At 43.5% G+C, this 19722-nt stretch overlaps 1 protein-coding gene across 3 annotated transcripts; it reads left to right on the top strand.

Annotated features, from left to right (window-relative positions):
- The first annotated feature begins 1332 nt into the window (after positions 1-1332).
- pip5kl1 (phosphatidylinositol-4-phosphate 5-kinase-like 1) lies at positions 1333-18762 on the top strand. 3 transcript variants are annotated; one of them, XM_086170880.1, is made up of 10 exons: positions 1333-1479; positions 8912-9127; positions 14473-14523; positions 14648-14802; positions 14924-15048; positions 15197-15231; positions 15305-15360; positions 15952-16064; positions 16157-16319; positions 17753-18762. In XM_086170880.1, exons 2-10 carry the CDS (start codon positions 8912-8914, stop codon positions 18171-18173), a joined length of 1335 nt encoding a protein of 444 aa, XP_086027006.1. In that variant the 5' UTR covers positions 1333-1479; the 3' UTR covers positions 18174-18762. The 3 variants fall into 3 exon arrangements, with proteins under 3 accessions (XP_086027006.1, XP_086027007.1, XP_086027005.1); XM_086170881.1 differs by having other exon boundaries at positions 14633-14802; positions 15952-16046; XM_086170879.1 differs by having other exon boundaries at positions 14633-14802.
- The last annotated feature ends 960 nt before the right edge of the window (positions 18763-19722 follow it).

The raw sequence follows: 19722 nt of genomic DNA, 5'->3' as shown, positions 1-19722 counted from the left end.
TAGCTCCTCCATGAGGAGTCAGATGAGGCAGCTCGGACATCTGGCTAGGATTCCTCCCTGGTTAGGTGTTAAGATAACATAATACTTTATTGATCTCCCATTTGTTGGTCACAGCAGTGCAACAATAACAATACCAATAAATACCTCTGTGCTTAATGTATTTGTACACTGTCCTAATAAACTTCTAAACAAACAAACAAATATAAATATAAATAGAATAGACAATTACAAGGACAAAGACAATAACAAGACACATAGACAGGACAGATAACAGAATGACAATAAGTATTAAAAAGAAAAAGGATGAGAATGGAGTGACAACAAGAATAGGAAAAAATAGATAACAGAATGACAACAACAAGGATAAAAACAGATAACAGAGGTAGGTTCAGTGTATGTCTAAGACCCATGACACCCTGGAAGGACTGTGTCGCAGATTAACTATGAGACATAACAGATTAAATTGGCAAATTAGCAATTTTGTTCATCTGCATTTTTGTGACGTACCCGGTAGAGGGTCTGCAGGTGGAAAGCAAATTATTCATTCCACTCCTCGGTATTTCAACAACCCGAACCGTAACAAAGCTAGCCTTGATGTCATAAGGATTGCAGAATCCTACTCTGCAATCACTCCGGCCAATCTTTGTTTGGAAACACACTGCTTTTCACATTCGTAGGCCCGAGAGGTGTGACCATAACAACTGTACATGCGCCAGAAAATACAATACCGTTATTGCCATGGTAACATAACTTGCCTCAGCTGCTCGATCCAACAAACAGAAAAAATGTAAAAAAATAAATAAATAAAAATTGTGTGTGTGTGTGTATATATATATATTTATTTATTTATTCAAGCACAAAAAGTTCTTCAAACAATCAAGTTCTGGAAATGTTTATGTTACTTGAGATGGAAAATACAAGTTTGCATCCCTTTTGCCACTGAATTGCTTTAAAATTGAAAATGGAAAATCCTAAAGTTGACGTCTATGGTCATGCCTTGTTTTTCCCCAAGCTAACAAAGCCAGTGAATGTGGCCGCGCTGCAGGACCTGCACTGGCGTCCATCAGCCGGACCCACGAGTCAGCAGAGTTTCTGCTTTGTCATCCTGACTACCCTCCGATGCCGATTCTTTGGATTATTTTCGTAAAGCCTGCATTTTAACACAGGATTGTTATTAACTGACGGGTTGTTTTGTACTCTTGTTGTGTCTGATTTATCACTGGAGTCAGGATATGTATCAATGTGTGCGTTGTGTATCTGTGTGTGTGTGTGTGTGTGTGTGTGTGTACTGCAGTTGTGCCTGGTGCTTCCTGGTCACTGTCCGCGGCGCTGATTTGCAGGGTGAGCCAGGCTCGGTTTCTGAGCATCACACTGCAGGCTGACACACACCCACACACACACATACACACACACACACAAACGCCACATCGGCCAGACTGAATTGAGCAGACCTGTTCTGCCCTGCGTTCACCAGACAAGGTAAGATGTGTATTTATCTCTTTCTATTTAATTTGCATTTTATCAGTGTCACTTGAAATGGAGCTGCTATATATATATATATATATATAAAATCTTAGGAGGTAAATATCTAATAATGTTTAAAAATTACATCTAAATATAATCAATTTCTTCTATTGAGGTCTGATAAATTTTGTCACTTAAGTTTTTTTGCACTGATTTTAAGTGTTTTTTTTGGTACCAGATTGGATAGATGGAACTGATATCCCCAACCAGTGATACCAGTAATGAAATAATAACTCTGAGGTTTTTATTATTAACTCCTGTAACTCAACCAGTAGTCATTGGGAAAGAAAATAGTCTATTTTCACCATCAAAACATGCAACGTCATCCTCCTGTTTCCTCTCACTTGTCCCCGGGACAAAGAGGAAAACAGTGGATTTTGTAAAATGAAAAAAATAAAAGAACGGAATCTAAAAGTGGAAAAAAGTGGAAGAAAGTCAAAGAAAAAAAGTCCTTTTATATTGTCACATTCAGTTACACATGCAGTGAAATTCAGCGCTGCATTAAACCCATCAAGGATGAGCAGCAGGCAGCTGCTTAGCAGCGCCGGGGACGCATTTAGAGATTCATTGTTGACCGCTCGGATCCCGAGCCCTAAACTGCAGCAATATGAAAATAATGTTAAATATTTGATCCTGAAACCTTTAGAGTTGTAAGAAAAGTGATTCTGACGACCCCGGTCCCAGAATTAACATCCAGTGGGAACATGTCAAAATCTAAACTCACAGCACCAGTACAGGGGGGTCATATTCATGTAAAGCTGCGGAAAATGCAGGGACAGCCTGGATTATGTAAAGAGCGGTTCAGAGGTCAGGCAGACCAGTGGACCGGTGACCTGCTGCGGCGAGCGCGGCGGCTCTGCAGAGGTGCACCAGCCAGCAGCTTAGAAGTAATATTAGAAGATCCGCAGAGTTGCATGTGTCATTATCATTTTTTTTTATTTCTCCTTTATTTAACCGGGAAAGTCCCACTGAGATTAAAAACCTCTTTTTCAAGGGAGTCCTGGCCAAGAGGCAGCAAAAGAGTACAATTTTATTTAAAATAAAATTAAAATGCCATACAAATTATATAAAACAGTTACAAATCTGTGAAGTCGTCTCAAGTGCTCTCAATCTGGACTTAAAGCCGTTTAGTGAAACAAGTTCCGTGAGTCATGGGGCAATAGGAATTACTACATATTCAACGTGTCGCAAATAACGTAAAATCACGATTTATTTGTGCGTCACAATCCGCAATTGTGACGCATAAATATTCAAAGGGGCTAAAGTTTGATCAGACATGGGCGAGTGATACAACATGCTGCGTCAGACGGTGAGTTTTCCCTCTGTATCATAACTAAAACGAAATCTTCGTCATTATTATATTTGCTAAACTGGAGCTGTTGAATGACAAGTTTTAGCATTTAAGCCACGCAAGAAAATCAAACTTTGTGTAAAAAGTAAACAAATGGTTTTTTCATCCAGATCATCACGGCGGAGTGAGTCATGGTCTCCCTGGACCTGTTCAGGCACATGGTAAACTGTTAATTCTCATAAATATAGATGTACGCTTAATAATAAATACATTTCTAAAGCCCTTTTCATCCCAGTAGTTATCCCATATCCCGCGTTCCTTATCTGATTTACATTTTTCACCTTCTAGTTAGTCACATTCTAGAGCCCCCCCCCCCCCCCCCAGGACTCCACAACACATTTTACCGTGAATATTAGTAACAGACCCTGGGACAGACCCTGAGCATCTTGCACTAGCGAGCGCACCATCAAACAGGGCAGCGATCAGACAGAAAGCCTTTGTTTCATTTATCAAACGCAAAACGAGAGCTGACGGTTACCGGCAACGGAAATGAGAGACATCCCACTTGTTACCATGGAGCTACTTTGTGACTTGAATTGGATTTTTAATTTGCTTTGGATACAAAGTGCAAGTTCAAATGCCTGACGCTTTTAAATGATTACTGCATGGCTCTGCACTGCTCATACTATTTTTTACTGTTAAGAGTCACACAATGATCTCACAACTAAAAAAAAAAATGCTGTTGTTTTCCTCCTTTATGCAATTTGCCAGTTCCCTCGTGACTGTGTAGGTTTTCTCCAGCTGCTCCAGTTTCCATAAACCTCTACAGACACAGATTTTCCAGAGGGATTGAAAAGCAATGTTGTTCATGACACATTGTGCTTCCATGTCAGAGGAGCTCCTAAGAGGGGATCCAGGAGTTGTACTCTTTGATTGGTCTTGCCTTTTTTCAGTGTGTCAGCCGAGTAGACGCCCATGTTTTCCAACAGGACTTCATTCATGAATAAGTTTGAATCTTTCAGGATTGGGCAGCAACTGGGAGGAGTCTTTCAAATGTTTTTTCCTCGTCACTGACAATGCCAGCATTGTCTACGTATCCCGTCTCTGGAGGCATACAGAGAGGAGAGTGGAAGGTCGGGTAGAGCACTGGAGAAAGACGTTCTCCTTGCGAGGACAATTGCTGTTTCAAATTTGTCTGAATAGGCTGATTTCACGTGGACGTCCTGCTTGGTTCCAGTCGACAATCTCACCGGTCGTAGTTCACCCTCAGGCCAGCCCACCTGATAGAACACTTCCCAGACTTTTGACCTGTTGATGGTGTTAAATAGCCACTACATGATTATGCCCCTTTTGTAAGGGTCCCAGTTTTTTCCCCCAGTGAAGCACAAGAGTGAGCAAAGTTTTCCAGATATTATTCAGAAGGACTAAAGGCCAGAATTAGCAAGCAGTCCCTAATTTTTTTCTTCAGTTTTGTCAGGGCAATGAGTTGGATGGTTTCAAACACATCATTTATGTTGGAGATGTGTTATGTCCCGAGATGCCCCTGTGTGTTTTGGGGTGTTGTCTTTATATGTTGCAGGTAGTTTGTTGGTGGGATTCTCTGGATCTTGCCTCCAAAGAGCGCGCTGAGTCTCCCCCTCTGCAGAGCACAGAAGAATAGTCGCTTGTCTGTGTTATTTCTTATGATTGCCTCAGTCTCCTCTTTACGGGCTCGGAAGCTATTGCTCCTCTCTTGAGCCAGGATTGTCTTTCAGCAGCTGATGCATTCTCCTGAGCATCTTTTAGTACATCATTATCAATCAATGATGGTGTGGTAGATGGTTCATCGGCATACATGCTGGAGTTTTGTCTTGCTGCTTCCTTTGCTATTTTATCAGCATAGGCATTTCCTTTTGTAATATCATCTGTACCAGATTGATGTGCCCTGCATTTTACTACTGCGAATTTTCGTTGGAGCAGAATAACCTCCAGAAGTTCTGTTAAGAGTGCTGCATGCGTCACTGTTTGTCCTGTAGACGTCACCACGCCTCGCTGTTGCCACATTTTTGCAAATAGGAAGAGTGTGGAGTAGGCATATTGACTGTCAGTGTAAATTGTTACATCAGTCCCTTCTGCTGCCTTGCAGGCTTCTATCAATGCTATAATTCCTGCTGCTTGAGCTGATAGTGATAGTGAACTTGTATCATAGGATAAAATTCAGCCTCATCTACATTATAACTCCTGTTATGGTCCTTTCTCCGTGTGTTGTATGGATGTGTTGGTTTTACTTGTTCTTGTTCATCTTTGTGTATGTCCTCATATGCTGGCAGCTTTTTAAGATCTGGGTATAATGGCTCTGGAACCCCTCCCACTGCGCCTTGTGGCATCTCCTGTGGTGGGGGTTGCTGCAGCACGACTGTTTCATTATCTTCCTTCTGCACAAACATAGTTTCTTTACTTTGATCTTTAATTTGTTCTTTTTTCTTCTTTTGTATATTTTGTGTTCGTATAGTGGCTTGTTCTATCCATTTTTCAACTTTTCTAACTTCGTCAAACTTTTTGTCACTCTTTTTCTTGCTTTTGTATTTTTTCTGTACATCCATAAGTTTTTCTCGTATTATTTTTAATGATGCTGATCTTAATTTTCCATCCCAGTTATATTTCTCTTTCCATTTTCTTACATATTTTACGTTGTCTGGATCCAATTTGTGCATGAAATTCACATCCCCTTCCAGGTCTTTTTCATTTTTTACTACTGGAGGAGTTTCCCATGTTACACTACAGGTTGTTGTGGTTAACGATTAGTCACAATGTTCAAAGAGATCATCAACTGTGTCAAGCTTCTACAGAACCTAGTGTTCTGCGGACAAAGCTGTCACTGCAAACCAACTTTCTCAATTTTAACCACAACCCAAAAAAAAAATTATGCACTTACTTCAGAGACTGACTCTAGTCAGTATAAAAATCTCTTTGAAGTAAGAACACACACACCAGTGCACTCTACTTTCTTTTCTTCAGGGCTAAAAGTATAAACCTCTACTTTCTTTCTACCGAAAAAGTATAAACCTCACCTACTTTCTTTTCATGAACAAAAATTTAAACCATACTCAGTCTGTTAATTTGGTGAATCCTCCTCGGCCTCCTCGGTCCGGTCGGATCCCGTCAATCCAGCGATGGCAGGTGTAAGGAGGAAGTTCTAACCACCGGCCAGGTAGAGAATTCACTCTCCGGGTCTTTCTCTCAGATCATTAGATCTGGCTGTCGACAGACTTCGGCGTGTCCTCCTCCACCAGCCACTGGGTCGGATGTGATGGGATCCGGGTCACGGCACCGATTTTTGTTGGAGAGTAATTCTAATTCATGCTGGTCTAAGTTAAAGCCTGTAAAGAGGAGACTGAGGTTATCATAAGAAATTCCCAAGGTTTAGGTGGCCTATACATTTTATTCTCTATGATTGGGTGTCCAGTTCCGTGGCATCACTTAGGAATCACCAGGCTTACCCTCCCACCAAGCAATTCCCCCCTCAGAGTGGCTTCCGAGGATGTTAGGAAGTGCCTGCTACCAGCTAACGCTGCTGCTGATAAACAACTTCAACTTTTTCTTCCTCCCTTCTTCAAGATAGCCACCATCATCCCTGTATCAAAAACATCCACAGTGGCTTGCATGACTGACTACCTGCCTGTGGTAAATCGTAAATCTGTCATGCCGGTTCTTGCCCATAGTCCCGCCCACACAGAAGACCATAACTGTATGGCCCGCCATGGTTGTTCCCTCAACCCCCATCACAGGCTGGACCTGGAGGAGTATGTATCATCTGAGCAGATGGCTCAGTTATATTACAGCAGTGTGCAAATATGCAGATGACACTGCCTTGGTGGTGCTGATCTTTCAAAACAATGAGGCGGTACAGACAGGAGGTACAACTTCTGGAGAGTTTTGGCAAAGACATAAATTTCTTCATCAATACGGTGAAGACAAATGAGCTGATTATGGACTTCAGGAAGTGTAGCCATCCATAGCCTCTACTCTACATCACAGAAGTTAAGGTAGTGTCCATCTTTATGGACCTCAGTCTGCACATCTATCTTAGACAGCTCCAAACTTTTCCTCCTTATGCTAGTTTTAATCTTTTTTTAAAATTAACACAATGTATCCGTTGTGTTAATTCTATTTATTTTTACTGACTCTCACTTTGTCCTGTCATGTTACACATGCTAGAATGACAGTAAAGCACCTTTCCAGACGAAAAAAATTGCATCATATTCATTGTCGAGCCAAAGATGTTGATAATTCGCCATCTGATGTTACTTCCCTTTGCTTGTAGACGGGTTAGGTCCAGCGTGGCAATGCTGTTGCTGATGCATCCATAGTTAATGAGATGGTTAAGTAACCTAGGTCTAATTACAAAGCCCAACCTATGATGGGTGGACTCCTGCTCTATAAGGATCAACATACGTATGCCCTATTTGAAGAGTCTCTTCTGTTTGTTTGGCTAATTTCATCCCTTGGGTCATTCTCGCTGTCGGTCCCTAGCCTCTTGGTGGCTGAATTCAGCCCTCCCACAGTAGATCCTACATTTTGCATGGCACAGGTAAACTCCTTTGGAGGTGGTGGTACCCGAGGGGGACGGCCACAGCTTCTCGACAGAAGAAAGGTTGACATAGAAGAGATAGAGTCCCTTAATCTCTTTGTCAGACTGCAAACTTTGACAACATTAGCTTCCTAACTGGGTTGGTACTGACCGGGAGGACCTTGTGGAGGCGTTGCTCTCCTTTGCTTTACTGCCCAAAACCATGCAGTTGGTGAACTGAAGATTCTGAGTTGCCCATCAGTGTGAATGGGAGAGCAAATTGTTGTGAGTCTCCATATGTAGGCCTATAATTGACTAGCTACCCGTGGAAGCTGTACCCTGGCCCTCCCCAATAACAGCTGGGATTGGCTCAAACAGCACTGTGAGCCCGAGTGCAGGGCAAGTGGTAAAGACAATGAATGACTGAATAAATAATCAATTGCCACAGCTTGAATTTTATCACAGTTTTGGATCATACGGTATTGGATCATATTCCCCGACTTCAGAAATACACAGCAGCTTAAGCAAGTAGATTTTCTCTGTATCACGCACCTCTCTGAAAGAGAGCGGGACTGTGTGGATGCTATCCAACCAAACATGTACAGCCAGCTGGTTGAGTGTTGAGGTGCATTAGAAGAGAGAGGATTAGGTGCGTGACAGTGCTCTCAGACAGCTGTGCTGACGTTTTCAGATGGTGAAAGGATGAAGAGCCCACCAGGATGACGTGGACTCATTAAAATCAGTTCCATGTTTTAAGACACTACACTAGTAGGGCAAGACCTTCTGATACAAATCAGCCAGAGTTTAATGTCTGCAAGGACTGCCAAGGGGTTGAATTTTCTTCTCCTACTGAGGAATACGCATGCAGGGATTGTGTATCGAAAGGAGATTGCGGTCCAAGTGCACCCCAAAGGGGGCCTCTTGAGTCCAAGAGAAAATAGGAATATCTGTGATTGAAAAAGGGCTGGGAATCCATACGGAGTAAGTCAGGCCAGGTGTGAGGAAACCAAAGGCCTCCATCTCCAGGGAGCTGAGTTTTTTTGTGTCAACAGGAGGAGCAACTTCATCTGTCTATTATCCTGTTTCACAAGTGTAAGCTGATCTGACTGAATGGAATTTATAAAAAAAAAAAAAGCAAAAGTAACATGAAAGCTGAGTTTATTTTGAAAGATAGAAAAATAAAAATGTGAACAAACTTGTGCTGCTGTACATTGCTTGTGTTGACCTTTGAAGGAGAAAATGTAAGTCCGATAAAAAATGTAAATTACTTTCTAAGAGCTGCACTGGTTGCAGGGGCAGTATAATGCCATTAAACAGAACACGGCCCATGAATTATCCCTTTGTGCCGGTCACCATGGTTACCCTGATGAAGACTCAACTGACAGTCAGCTGTCCTTTGTGTTGTCACTGGCCTCTCTGGCCTCTACGGACTATTGGATTTCTTTTTGCTGCAGCCATTAAATCCTTGTCTGCAGCTGCGGCGTTGTGACAAACTACAAGCCGGTGGTTTTATACGTTCAGGATCCGCTTGCCTTCCTGTATCCCAGATGGAGAAATCCGTGGCTGTGGGTGGCCCGGGAATGTCCGGCCAGCGCTCCAGGCAGCGCTCCATGAAGAGGAGGAGGTGGGGAGGCTGGAGGCAGCAGTGGAAGCTCCTCGGCTTGTTCGAGATCGACCAGCAGCACCAGTTCTACGGCCTGACCTGCATGATGAAGGAGGGACTGGCCGGGGCCATCCAACCCACCGTCGACCGTGCCCCTGCTGTGAGTACGGGCCAACGGAAGTTTCAAATATGTACAATTCAACTGCTAAGATTAGCACGTAAACAAGTAAGAGCAGATTTAAAATTACAGACACGCAAAGACTTTATTTTGTCTCACCTGCTGATTTGTTTTTTTCTACCAACTTCATTTCTTTACAAGAAATATAGCCCGTGCAACAGAGTAATAACAGCTGAAAATAAGTAGCATGAAATGATATTCTATCGGACACCCTCCGCCCTCTGAGAAGGAATCAGTGATACAACACAGCTATGTTTTTCATCACAAACACGTTCCCTCACACACAATAATAACAACGTTGAACCACTTCTAAGATTAAAAGACAAACATAATTAATTGAATCAATTTTCAAACCCACGGATGTCTCGAAACATGTTTTGCAGCAACCGTTGCAATCAAACACTTAAGAAAAACAAACAATACCGTTAAATTGTGATGTGTTTATAAGCCGGCATGAGAAGCGATATTCCCAGTATCTTTGCTGGGGTCATGGCCACGCAATACGATCGACATTTTAAAAATGGTACACGTCGCTGCTGCCCTCAATTTGACCGGCAATATTTTAACGGTCAAACTAGTTCAAAATAATGTGCAAATACAAGACAGTGTCAGTTTATCTCTCACTATAAGACCAACATTGGGATCGGTCCAACATAGGGAGTCCATCCAGCATCGACGATGTGTATAAGATGGTAGTGAGGGAAGCCATGCTATCATGCTATCTGGCAAACAGACACAGTGAAAGACAGGAAGCAGAGCTGGAGGCAGCAGAGATGAGGATGTGGAGGTTCTGTTTGGGAGTGAGGAGGACGGAGGGGATCGGGAACGAGTCCATCGCAGGGACAGTTTAGATGTTCTGGAGATAAAGTCTGACTGAGGTGGTTTGGGCTTGGACAGAGGAGGGGAAGTGAAGATGCGGGTAGGAGGATGCTGAGGCTAGAGATGCCAGGCATGAAGCCAAGAGTGAGATCAGAAAGGATATTTATGGATGGAGGGAGAGAGGACAGGAAATTAGTCAGAGGGAGAAGGGGATGCACATCATAGGATCACATGGATGATGATGATTCACTGTTCCAAACACTGAAGGGAGCAACCAGAAAGAAACAAAGATCCAGCATCATCAATATGGAACTGGATCTTGGAACAATCCTACTGTTATTCTGTCAGGAACACATTTTACTGTATGGCTATACTTTTTTAACTGCAACATGATTCACCGCAACAAAGATGATGCTCAATCATCAAGTTAGAGACCAGCATTACCACCACTGGACCAAATAAAACCTACTTTTTGTGGGTCGTAACTTTGTAGCATCTCGATTTTCACTCTTTGACTATTTCCCTCAAGAAGGCAGGTGGAGTTGTTGCGTTACAGGTGGAATTGTCGAGCTCGGACATACTCGACAATCAATGTGTTTGCAAGCATAGAATAGCACGTAGGCGTTACACGAATACACGACACGCGTCGGTGAAAGCGAGTCCGTGCTCGTGGAGTCGATTACGGCACGCAAACCGAGAGTGCAATTTTTTTTTGTTATTCTAGCATGACAGTTAAAACTAATTAGTCTCCAATTCACTTTCAATCATGAACCAGACGCATCTTAAAATAAGATGATTGTGAAATTACTTAAAACTCTGTGTATACTTGTTGTGTAAAATATCCCTAGATAATAAAATATAAGTTATCTTCAAGTGAGCTCTCGTCTGGGTACATGATAGTCACAACGCTTGACTCACAGGGCAGAGAATAGAAGTTAGGGGACGAGAGAGAGATGCTGGTGAATCACACGAAGGTGTTACAACACCAGACTCCTGATGAAAGAGCAAAATGAGCAATACCCTTCTTGGCTACTTTTCTTATGTCATGTCTGTGCTGTGGACATTTGTGCTCCTGGCGTTACCAGCAAAATCAGACATCTGAATTGGATCTCTGCATTTTTTTTCCTCCCCCACCAGTGTCTTTCACAAGTGCATAACTATCATAGCTGAAAATGAAAATCCCCTTCAAAAATCCGCCGCCTACACAGCGACAGGAATGCAGTGGCGCCCAAAGAACGGAAGCCAGGCGGATGAACACCCGGTCATGTGCTGCTTCTTCACACCCAAATCCCAGCATAACACATTGTGCTGACTCCGCAGCAGTCTGTTGTGTTGCACCGACAGCGTCCCAGAAGCACAACACACATGCAGACACACTATGGATTGGCCATAGGGAGAACAGATGAATGTACACAGGGCGTAGTGCAGAACTTTCAACAGTGCCCTTATACGAAAGCGTATTATGATAGGTCAGGTGCACTTCTCAAATGGATAGCTCTGTCCTGTTTTATTAGACCTGATGAACGTCCATCAGAAATCATTGTTTCGTTCCATTCCGTTTGACAAGGTGCGTCACCTCTTGGTCACAGATGTCTGCTTTTTACCATGTGGAAGTGAGTGGAATGATGGAACATTAGCAAACCTGATTTACTGGCCGCCGATCCAAAATCCACAATTATTTGGCTGGAAAAAACGCCTTCATCTCAGTAAGCATAATGAGATTGCATCATTCTTTCTTCGCTTCCTGTCGTATCCTGGTTTTTTGTATATTTTAATTGCCAGTCTGTTTTGTCCTAATCGCCGGCATTCCGCCCTCTCCCCAGATGATCCGCAATCTCCCAAACTCCTCAAAACGAACGACTCTAAATCCCTTTCTGACCGATTATCATCACCTCATGACCTTCTGTTTCGGCCCATATTCATATTTCTCCATACAGCGCTTTCACCACCTTGCAGTTCCAAAGTGCTTTACGGTAGAAAGCATCACCCATTCAACAACCGATGGCGGCAGAGTTGCCGTGCAAGGCGCTAACCATGCTATCCAGAGGATAGTGGGGAGAGCTGCCGACCAAGCTTCCACTGACAACCCAGGACTGACTGAGATGACGGAGGATTAAGATTGTCGACCTCTCAAACCAGGCCAGCATCTTGATAAAGCTTGACCTGCATCAGCCGTGGCACATAGTGCGGATCAAGGGGAGAACAATGAGTGTGAAAAGCAGTCCTGTAAATTTTGGTGTGGAAATGCATTGGCCGTGTTCCGAAATTTGAGTACGCGCAGGACGATGTTGAATGACATGAAACTGTTACAGTTTCCCTATCATTGAGCTGAAATGTATCTCAGGCGTGGCAGATTGCACAACCGCAGAAACAGGCAGGAGAAGCAGTGGGAATGCGAAAAAAAAAAAAAAAATTGGCTCGACTTTTCTCAGTTATTTATGACATCACCTCCTTCCCTCCTGTCTATAAATAAAACCAAGATATCTCAAAGAGGGATATTTCCATCTTTCAAGGTTAATAACAAGCAGGAGAATCCCATAAATAATATCTCTTTGCATTAGCAAAAACCCTGAAAAATCCATGTTCTCCACGCAAATGTGTACATTCCCTCACCAGTCATGGAGGGCATTCATTGGAGACCCAAAATTGCCTGGATCCGTGAATGACAGTGAATAGTTAAATGTCCCGCGTGACATGGGAATAAAAGGGTGAATGTTTCTGTGGCGCTCCAGGGCGAGAAAGCCGGGCTAGGGTCCAGCCCTGCGCTGACCCAACATGTAGGATAAGCGGTATAGAGGATAAATGAAGGAATTAATGTAAATCTGAGGACATGGAGGAGCCATCACCAATGTCGGTAAAAGGAAGTCAAGTTAATTGTGCTTCCCTGGCTAGTTAATGAAATGTCGTCGTCTTCTTCTTCTCCTTTCAGCTTTTCCCTTCAGGGGTGGCGACAGCGAATTAACTTTTTCCATCTAAGCCTATTCTCTGTATCCTCCTCTCTCACACGGACTACCTTCATATCCTTTCTCACTACCTCCATAAATCTTCTCTTTGGTCTTCCTCTAGACTAAAGAGAAGTAGGATTATAATGTAGAAGTTTACCCAAATGATAATCTAAATACATAATACGAACTTCATTTCGAGCCCCTTCCACAAACTGCTCACTAAATTAGAACAAATCGAGATCACTTGTCTTTCCTGCTACTGTTGCCAGCTGTTTAAATAAAGACGTAAGCAACTGGACTGTCTGCACAGGATGTGGTGGAGGGAAGAATGTAGACATTCTTCTCCACAGCGTTTTCCTGCCCCGCTGCGTCCGTTGCGAGATTTCAGTCATAAGTGTCTCTTTCAGACTGAACATATTCATATCTCATAAGACAAGAATTTGGTATTTAAAATGAGGATTTCTTTTTTGTCAGATTTCACTACCCAACATGCATACGGAGTTATGTAGTGCATTATTAGGACTCTGCGTTATAATCCCTGAGGCTCAGGACATTCCTTAATGGAGTCCCTTTCTCAGTCATTACTATTCGTTACTTGTGCACCTCAACTTCATCAGGTGTTTTGGCCCTTTATCATAATACACCCTTGGTTGAGGTAGACGTGTTGTCTAGAAGCTGGTTCTCCTTCAGTCACCCAGTTGCACGGCTGAGTCATCCAGGAGCCCACATCAGATCTTTCCTTCTAACTGACTGCTGTACACATGTTCACGTCAGTCACTGATCCCGTGTACTGAGAAAGTACTTTCCCAGAGGTGATGACACATGAGGTAACCACTGCAACCTCAGTCTGGTTCATTCATTCATTCATCATCTGGCGTGAAACCCAGCCAAAAGTAATATACGCAGCCCTTGGAATGGGTTGTTTGATGTTTTGGAGATAAGGTTCGTGTTGGTTCATGTACAGAGGAGGGATCGTGTATACATTGGTAGACGGATGCTGGAATTGGAGCTGCCAGGAAGGAGGTCGAGAGAAAGACCAAAGAGAAGATTGATGGACGTAAAGAGAGGATATGAAGTTAGTTGGTTAGAGAGAGGAGGATACAGAGAATAGGGTTAGATGGAAAAAGTTGATCCGCTGTGGCGACCCCTGAAGGGAAAAGCCAAAAGGAGAAGAATTTTATCCCTGTTAAATTGCAATCCGTGTCAACATCAGCGACAGGAGCCCAGGCCTCAGATGTAAGAGGTGTTTAGTACTCAAATTTACTGACTTCGAAGGAAACGTAACTCCAACCAGCATTCAGGTGGCTTTGTGTGGACACAAGGCGGCAGTTGGCAGAGCAGAAACCCCTACAATCGCAGGGTTTGCGCTTCAGTTTCCAGGCTCCCCCTGTCTACACGAAGAAGAGCCATTGTGGCGCCTTGCATGGTGGCTCTGGACGGGCTGAATGCCTTCTAGTGTAAGAAAGATCAGACCGGAAGCAAGACAAGTCATCTGGCATGCAGAACTATGACGATTTCTTGTGGCAACCACCAATGACAGTTCTCCTCTGTCTCCCTTTGCAGCCTCAGCTCTTGGACGATGACTTCAGACTAGAAATCACTCAGATTCACAAGGTAGGTGGTTGCAGTGACTGAGCAGGACTCAAATGGCCGACAAGTGTCTTCCTCACTTGAATCCACTGCATGACTATTATTGTGTGTGTTTGTGTGTGTTCATGCCCAGAATGTGTTAATGCAGGATTTCACCATGGAGACATTTGCAGGCCCGGTGTTTGCCAGTCTGCGTGGCTCCCTGGGAATAACGGAGCAGGAGTACCAGAGGTCGCTGTGTTCTGAAAACTGCTACCTCCAGTTTATCAGCAACTCCAAGAGCAAGGCCGATTTCTTCCTGACGTGAGTCGCCAAGCGACTGCGGCGACATCCACTCTCACACCGCTTTTTCATTTCATGGGAGCGACTGAGTATATAGGGAAAAACATGGGAGTTGTGCGTGTGCGCTTGGTTTTACTTTCAGAAACGACAAACGCTTCTTTCTGAAGACGCAGAACAGAAGAGAGATCAGGTTCCTCTTGACCAACCTGAAGATCTACACCGAACACCTGAGGAAATACCCTCATTCACTGCTGGTCAAATTCTTAGGTCAGATTATTCAAAGACACTGTGTTTTCTATCTTCCCTTTCATTATAAAATTATAAAATTAATAGTCGTAAATGGTTGGAAAAAACACTTTCCAGATTTCTATCTCCTCTGTGACTGAGTGCTCTCTCGCCTTTCCTCTTTATCAAGGTGTTCACAGGATCAAGATCCCACACAGGAGGAAGGTACCGATTTCCACTATGACATCGACTAAAGCGTTAAAAATTCTTCTGATACGACATTTTGTCCCCCTTGCAGAAATACTTCATCGTTATGCAAAGCGTGTTTTATCCAGATGACCGCATCAATGCCAGGTAAGTCTGGTTTCATCAGCTGACCCGGAAGAAGCGCACAGCTCCTCGGTGGCTATTAATAACTCTGGGTCATTTAAGCAATGACTAGCGCGTGACTCAAGAGCACATCACGATCAAGACACTAAAAATCATGAGAGCAGATTCATTATTAAGTCAAGCCAGTGGAAAGTGAGCAGGCTGTAACTGGGACCTGCTTCAGAACACGTAGCAGAACTGTCCTGGTTCTCATTATGTAGAAAATAACTTTATAACATGCAAACAACAATTGGAGGTCAAGCGTAGCAGTTGTGAGTAATGAGTGTGGATGTGTGTGTGTGTGTGTGTGTGTCAGGCATCATCTTCAGGGACTCACTCGCTCAGATTTGCCAAAATGTGCCAAAGATAGTACAGATAATCAACAGATGTTAAGAAGCAAGAAACAATCTTTGAGGAGAGATGCTGCTGACATGTTCAGCGTTTTTATCCAAGTTCTCCAAAGTAGTAGGCCGAGGGTTTCTTCAGTTGTCCTGGCGCTAGTCGATCTGGTTTATTTCTTCGTAGCGTGTGCGAAGTTATGAAACGTGAGGATGTAATGACAGTTTGTACTTGGAGGTACGACATAAAAGGCTGCGAGGTGAGTCGCTGGACGGACCCGGCGCCAGAGGGGAGCCAGATCATCGTGGTTCTCAAAGACCTAAACTTTGAAGGCCAGTACATCACTCTGGGTAGGAGAACCAAGCCGTGTTGCGATCTGCTGTGAGACATATGCCATATGGATTATATGTTGTATGGCGTGTGTGTGTTTACGCAACATCAGACCGCCAGCGCTCCTGGCTCTTGCGGCAGGTGGAGATCGACACGCAGTTCCTCCGGAGGCTCAATGTCTTGGACTACAGCCTCCTCCTCGCACATCAGCCTCTACACCAGGACGAGCGCAACCCCTGTCACTCCTTTGCCACCCTGATCATGAGGACCAAACGGTCTGACCCCTTTCCTCTTAATTGCTTACTTCTGTTGGTACAATTTTACACACCGCAGCAAAGTTTGGTTTTGATGCCAAGAGCAATGCCAGAGCAGCAATTACCAATGCTGGATGAAATTTAGGGAATTCTTTCTCTGACATCTGCAAACTTTTGTGTGCGCTTGTGGATGAGTGCCAAAATGTGTTTACTCAAGTAGTTCCCTCCCTTTGCCAGTGTAATGAGTGGGAGGCCAAGCACATGCAGCTGGTTTCCCTCGAGAAGGCGTGGGCATTTGAGTTGCTGATCGCAAAAAAAACACCCGACGTCACAGCCTTGGGGTTTCCTTCTTTATATAAAAATAATGTGAAGGAGTTCAATCAGAGTTATATTTGGACTGTATTTGTTATTGTATTTGATCTTCGTAAAACTAAAGACCACAGTGAATGTTGTGCTTCCTGATTTCAATATTTCACTCACTGTTGGCTCTTAAGTTCAGGGACCTGCATCCTCTAGAGCAGGGGTGTCAAACTCAAATGTACAGTGGGCCAAAATTCAAAACTGGGACAAAGTCGCGGGCCAACATTGATATTTATTGAAAAAAATCTTCCTCCAGATATAACAATGAACCTTTTCATATGGACCCAAACAAGTTTTGCTTAAAAACGAAATGTCGAACAAGGATACCTTGATACTATACAATATATAACTTAAGATTGGACACAATCAAAATCCTGTTTTCTGCCTAAGTAGCAGGGTGCCATTTTAGCATAAGGTCGCTATGACTACTGTACACAGAGGAGAGGGTGTTTATGGGTCCTGTTCTTTTCATGCCAAAAAGCCAGCAGAAAATTCTGGGATTTGTAGAATTAGCGATACATGCACTGTAGACTATTCCGTCGAGCCAGCTTTAATAGTCATTTGGTATGGCTTTGCGGGCCAAACATAATCACAGTGTGGACCAAATTTGGCCCGCGGACCAGAATTTGACACCTATGCTCTAAAGCCCCTCAAAGTACTTTCACATGAAATGAACATCCATCCATTCCCTACCATGTGTCCTGCACTCAGGCTCGCGGGGGGAAGCTGGAGCCTCTCCCAGCCCTCATCGGGCGAGAGGCGGGATACACTCTGGACTGGTTGCCAATCAGTCCCAGGGCCACTTATATGGACAATAATCATAAAAATAAATTGAGAGAACATTACATACTTGTGTTACAGGCCTGACAGCATAACTAGTGGAGCAATGTTATTTTTCCTTGGTTATTCTCTTTTCTTTTAAATCACTTTAAGTTTTCTTCCTGATTTGAATTATACTTTTAATAATGTCACTAATTCATTGCAGACATTTAGTGAATACATTTTCAATGATTTCAATCATTTTTCTCAGTTTCCTATATTTTCTATAATACCTATGTTTTGATTTGTTGATTTATTTGATTTTTTTTTCTTAGATCTATGAATCCGGGGTCCAGCCCAACCCACGCAGGCGTCCCAGGCGCAGTCCCTGAAGACAGCTGCAAGATACTTCAGTTTAAATCAGCCGGAGACTTTTCAAGACAGGCACAGGCTAGCGATGCGCCAAGTGATGATATTCAACTTTACTCAGTTGGCGGTGATACACAGGAGCTCCAAGACTTCAGAGTCCAAAACCGACGTTTGTTGCCAAATCTAAAGAACCCACTGCACGTCATTGATGGGCCTGATCAGCGCTACTTCATCGGAATCATTGACATTTTCACGGTTTACAGTTTTAAGAAGAAGTTGGAGCACTTGTGGAAGAGGCTGAGACACCCGGGCAGGACCTTCTCCACCGTCAGTCCACAAACGTATTGCCTCCGGCTGTGTCAGTGGGTGCAGGACCACACCAAGTAATTTGGAATGGTGCATCATCAACACATCAACAACTGAATTGTCGACCCGAGTTCATACACACGCGAGGAGCATGTACGATTTTATTTTTCATCTATTTTTTTTTTTTTTCTATCGGCTTGAGCCTGTTCAATCTCATTCATGTTGACTCCCAGGTTTGGTGTCATTGGCTGCATTTGCAAGGCGTGCGGACAAAGATGACTAAGTTAACTTTCTTCTAAGTAGGGCAAGTGTAGAAATAGGTGTATTGACCAGAAATGCTCTGTGCACGCCCCGGTCTGCCAGTGCCAAGAGCCGTTTGAACTGTCTCGTACACAACATTGCTGGCTCAGTGAGACTTAATTGTTTTGATAAATTCACACAATTATTATTTGTGAACTGATTCCTCCGTTAACTCAGGAGCTTCAGTCTTTGCAGCTGGGATGAATTCTATTCATCAACCCTGCCAAAAACGCTTACTGTGAATGTGTAGGCCCTACGCAGGGTCAATGGAAGTGTGCTATTGTTGTTGTTCTCCACTGGGAAATGTTTGAAGATAAACAGTGTTTGCACCGACCAGATGGTCAAAATGCATTAAACAGCTCACCCACTCACCAGTGTACTTATTTACTTCTTCAAGTAGCTTCCTCGTAGTGATTCTCTACATGAGCGTTTTGGTGCACGCCCAGCTAGCTATGCTGTCTTGAGGGAACTGGGAAAGTGGCCCTGGGACTTTTGCCATCAAACCCTTTTCTGCAGTCAGTACTTTCTGGTGTTCCCCAAACGGCAAGTACAGCCCAGCAACCTCAGACAGATATTGAGCAATATGAGCCATGATCATACAAATAACATTTGTATTTGAACAGATATTGAGCAATATCTGTCTGAGCAAGCTGGCCATGCTCCAGCTTCCAGCGTGCAGTCATTTTGCCTGTCTTGTCAAGTTTGCAGTCGCTTTGGCGACTTTTAGCTGTTTCCCAAAGAGGTGGTAAAAGTTTCCACGATGTTTACAGTCATCCTCACAAGCATTTCTGTCAGCAGAATGTAGCCCTGGGTCCCAGGAGGTATCCTCATCTGACCTTTTACTGAATGATCGAAATAACTGTCTCATGGTTTTCTGGAATACAGTAACACATCGGTCATTTCACAAAAGACCCTGTAAGAGGTTTCCCTGCGTCTTCCCACGTCTGTCCTAACACTCATACATGACCATACGGAAAGAAAGACTCCAATTCTACCTAAAAATACAGTGACAACCTCAACATTCACTTAAACAGGTTTCCCTTTCCATCTCTCTCTCACCAAATGTGATAGACTGGAGAAAAGAAAAAAGCAATATACTGTAAACAATATTCAATAAACAGGCGTGTGTGTTTTACCATTTGTCTCGTGGGTGAGGGTTTGTCTTCCCTTGGCCTCCTGCTCCTCACTGCCATGAGCACCGTTACGCTTCAGAGAGAAAAGCAGATGGTTATCTCTGATCATTTTTCACTTTCAGAAACTTGTAGTACAAAAAAAAAAAAAAAAAACACACACAATGAGAAAAGAAAAACAAAGATGGACAATTGACCTG

Source organism: Fistularia commersonii, chromosome 23, assembly GCF_037954325.1.
Source record: "Fistularia commersonii isolate RoL2024-O1a breed Wild chromosome 23, RoL_Fcom_v1.0, whole genome shotgun sequence".
NCBI lineage: Eukaryota > Metazoa > Chordata > Actinopteri > Syngnathiformes > Fistulariidae > Fistularia > Fistularia commersonii.
Note: the sequence above shows the minus strand (reverse complement) of the source record. Positions and strands in the feature narration are given on the sequence as shown.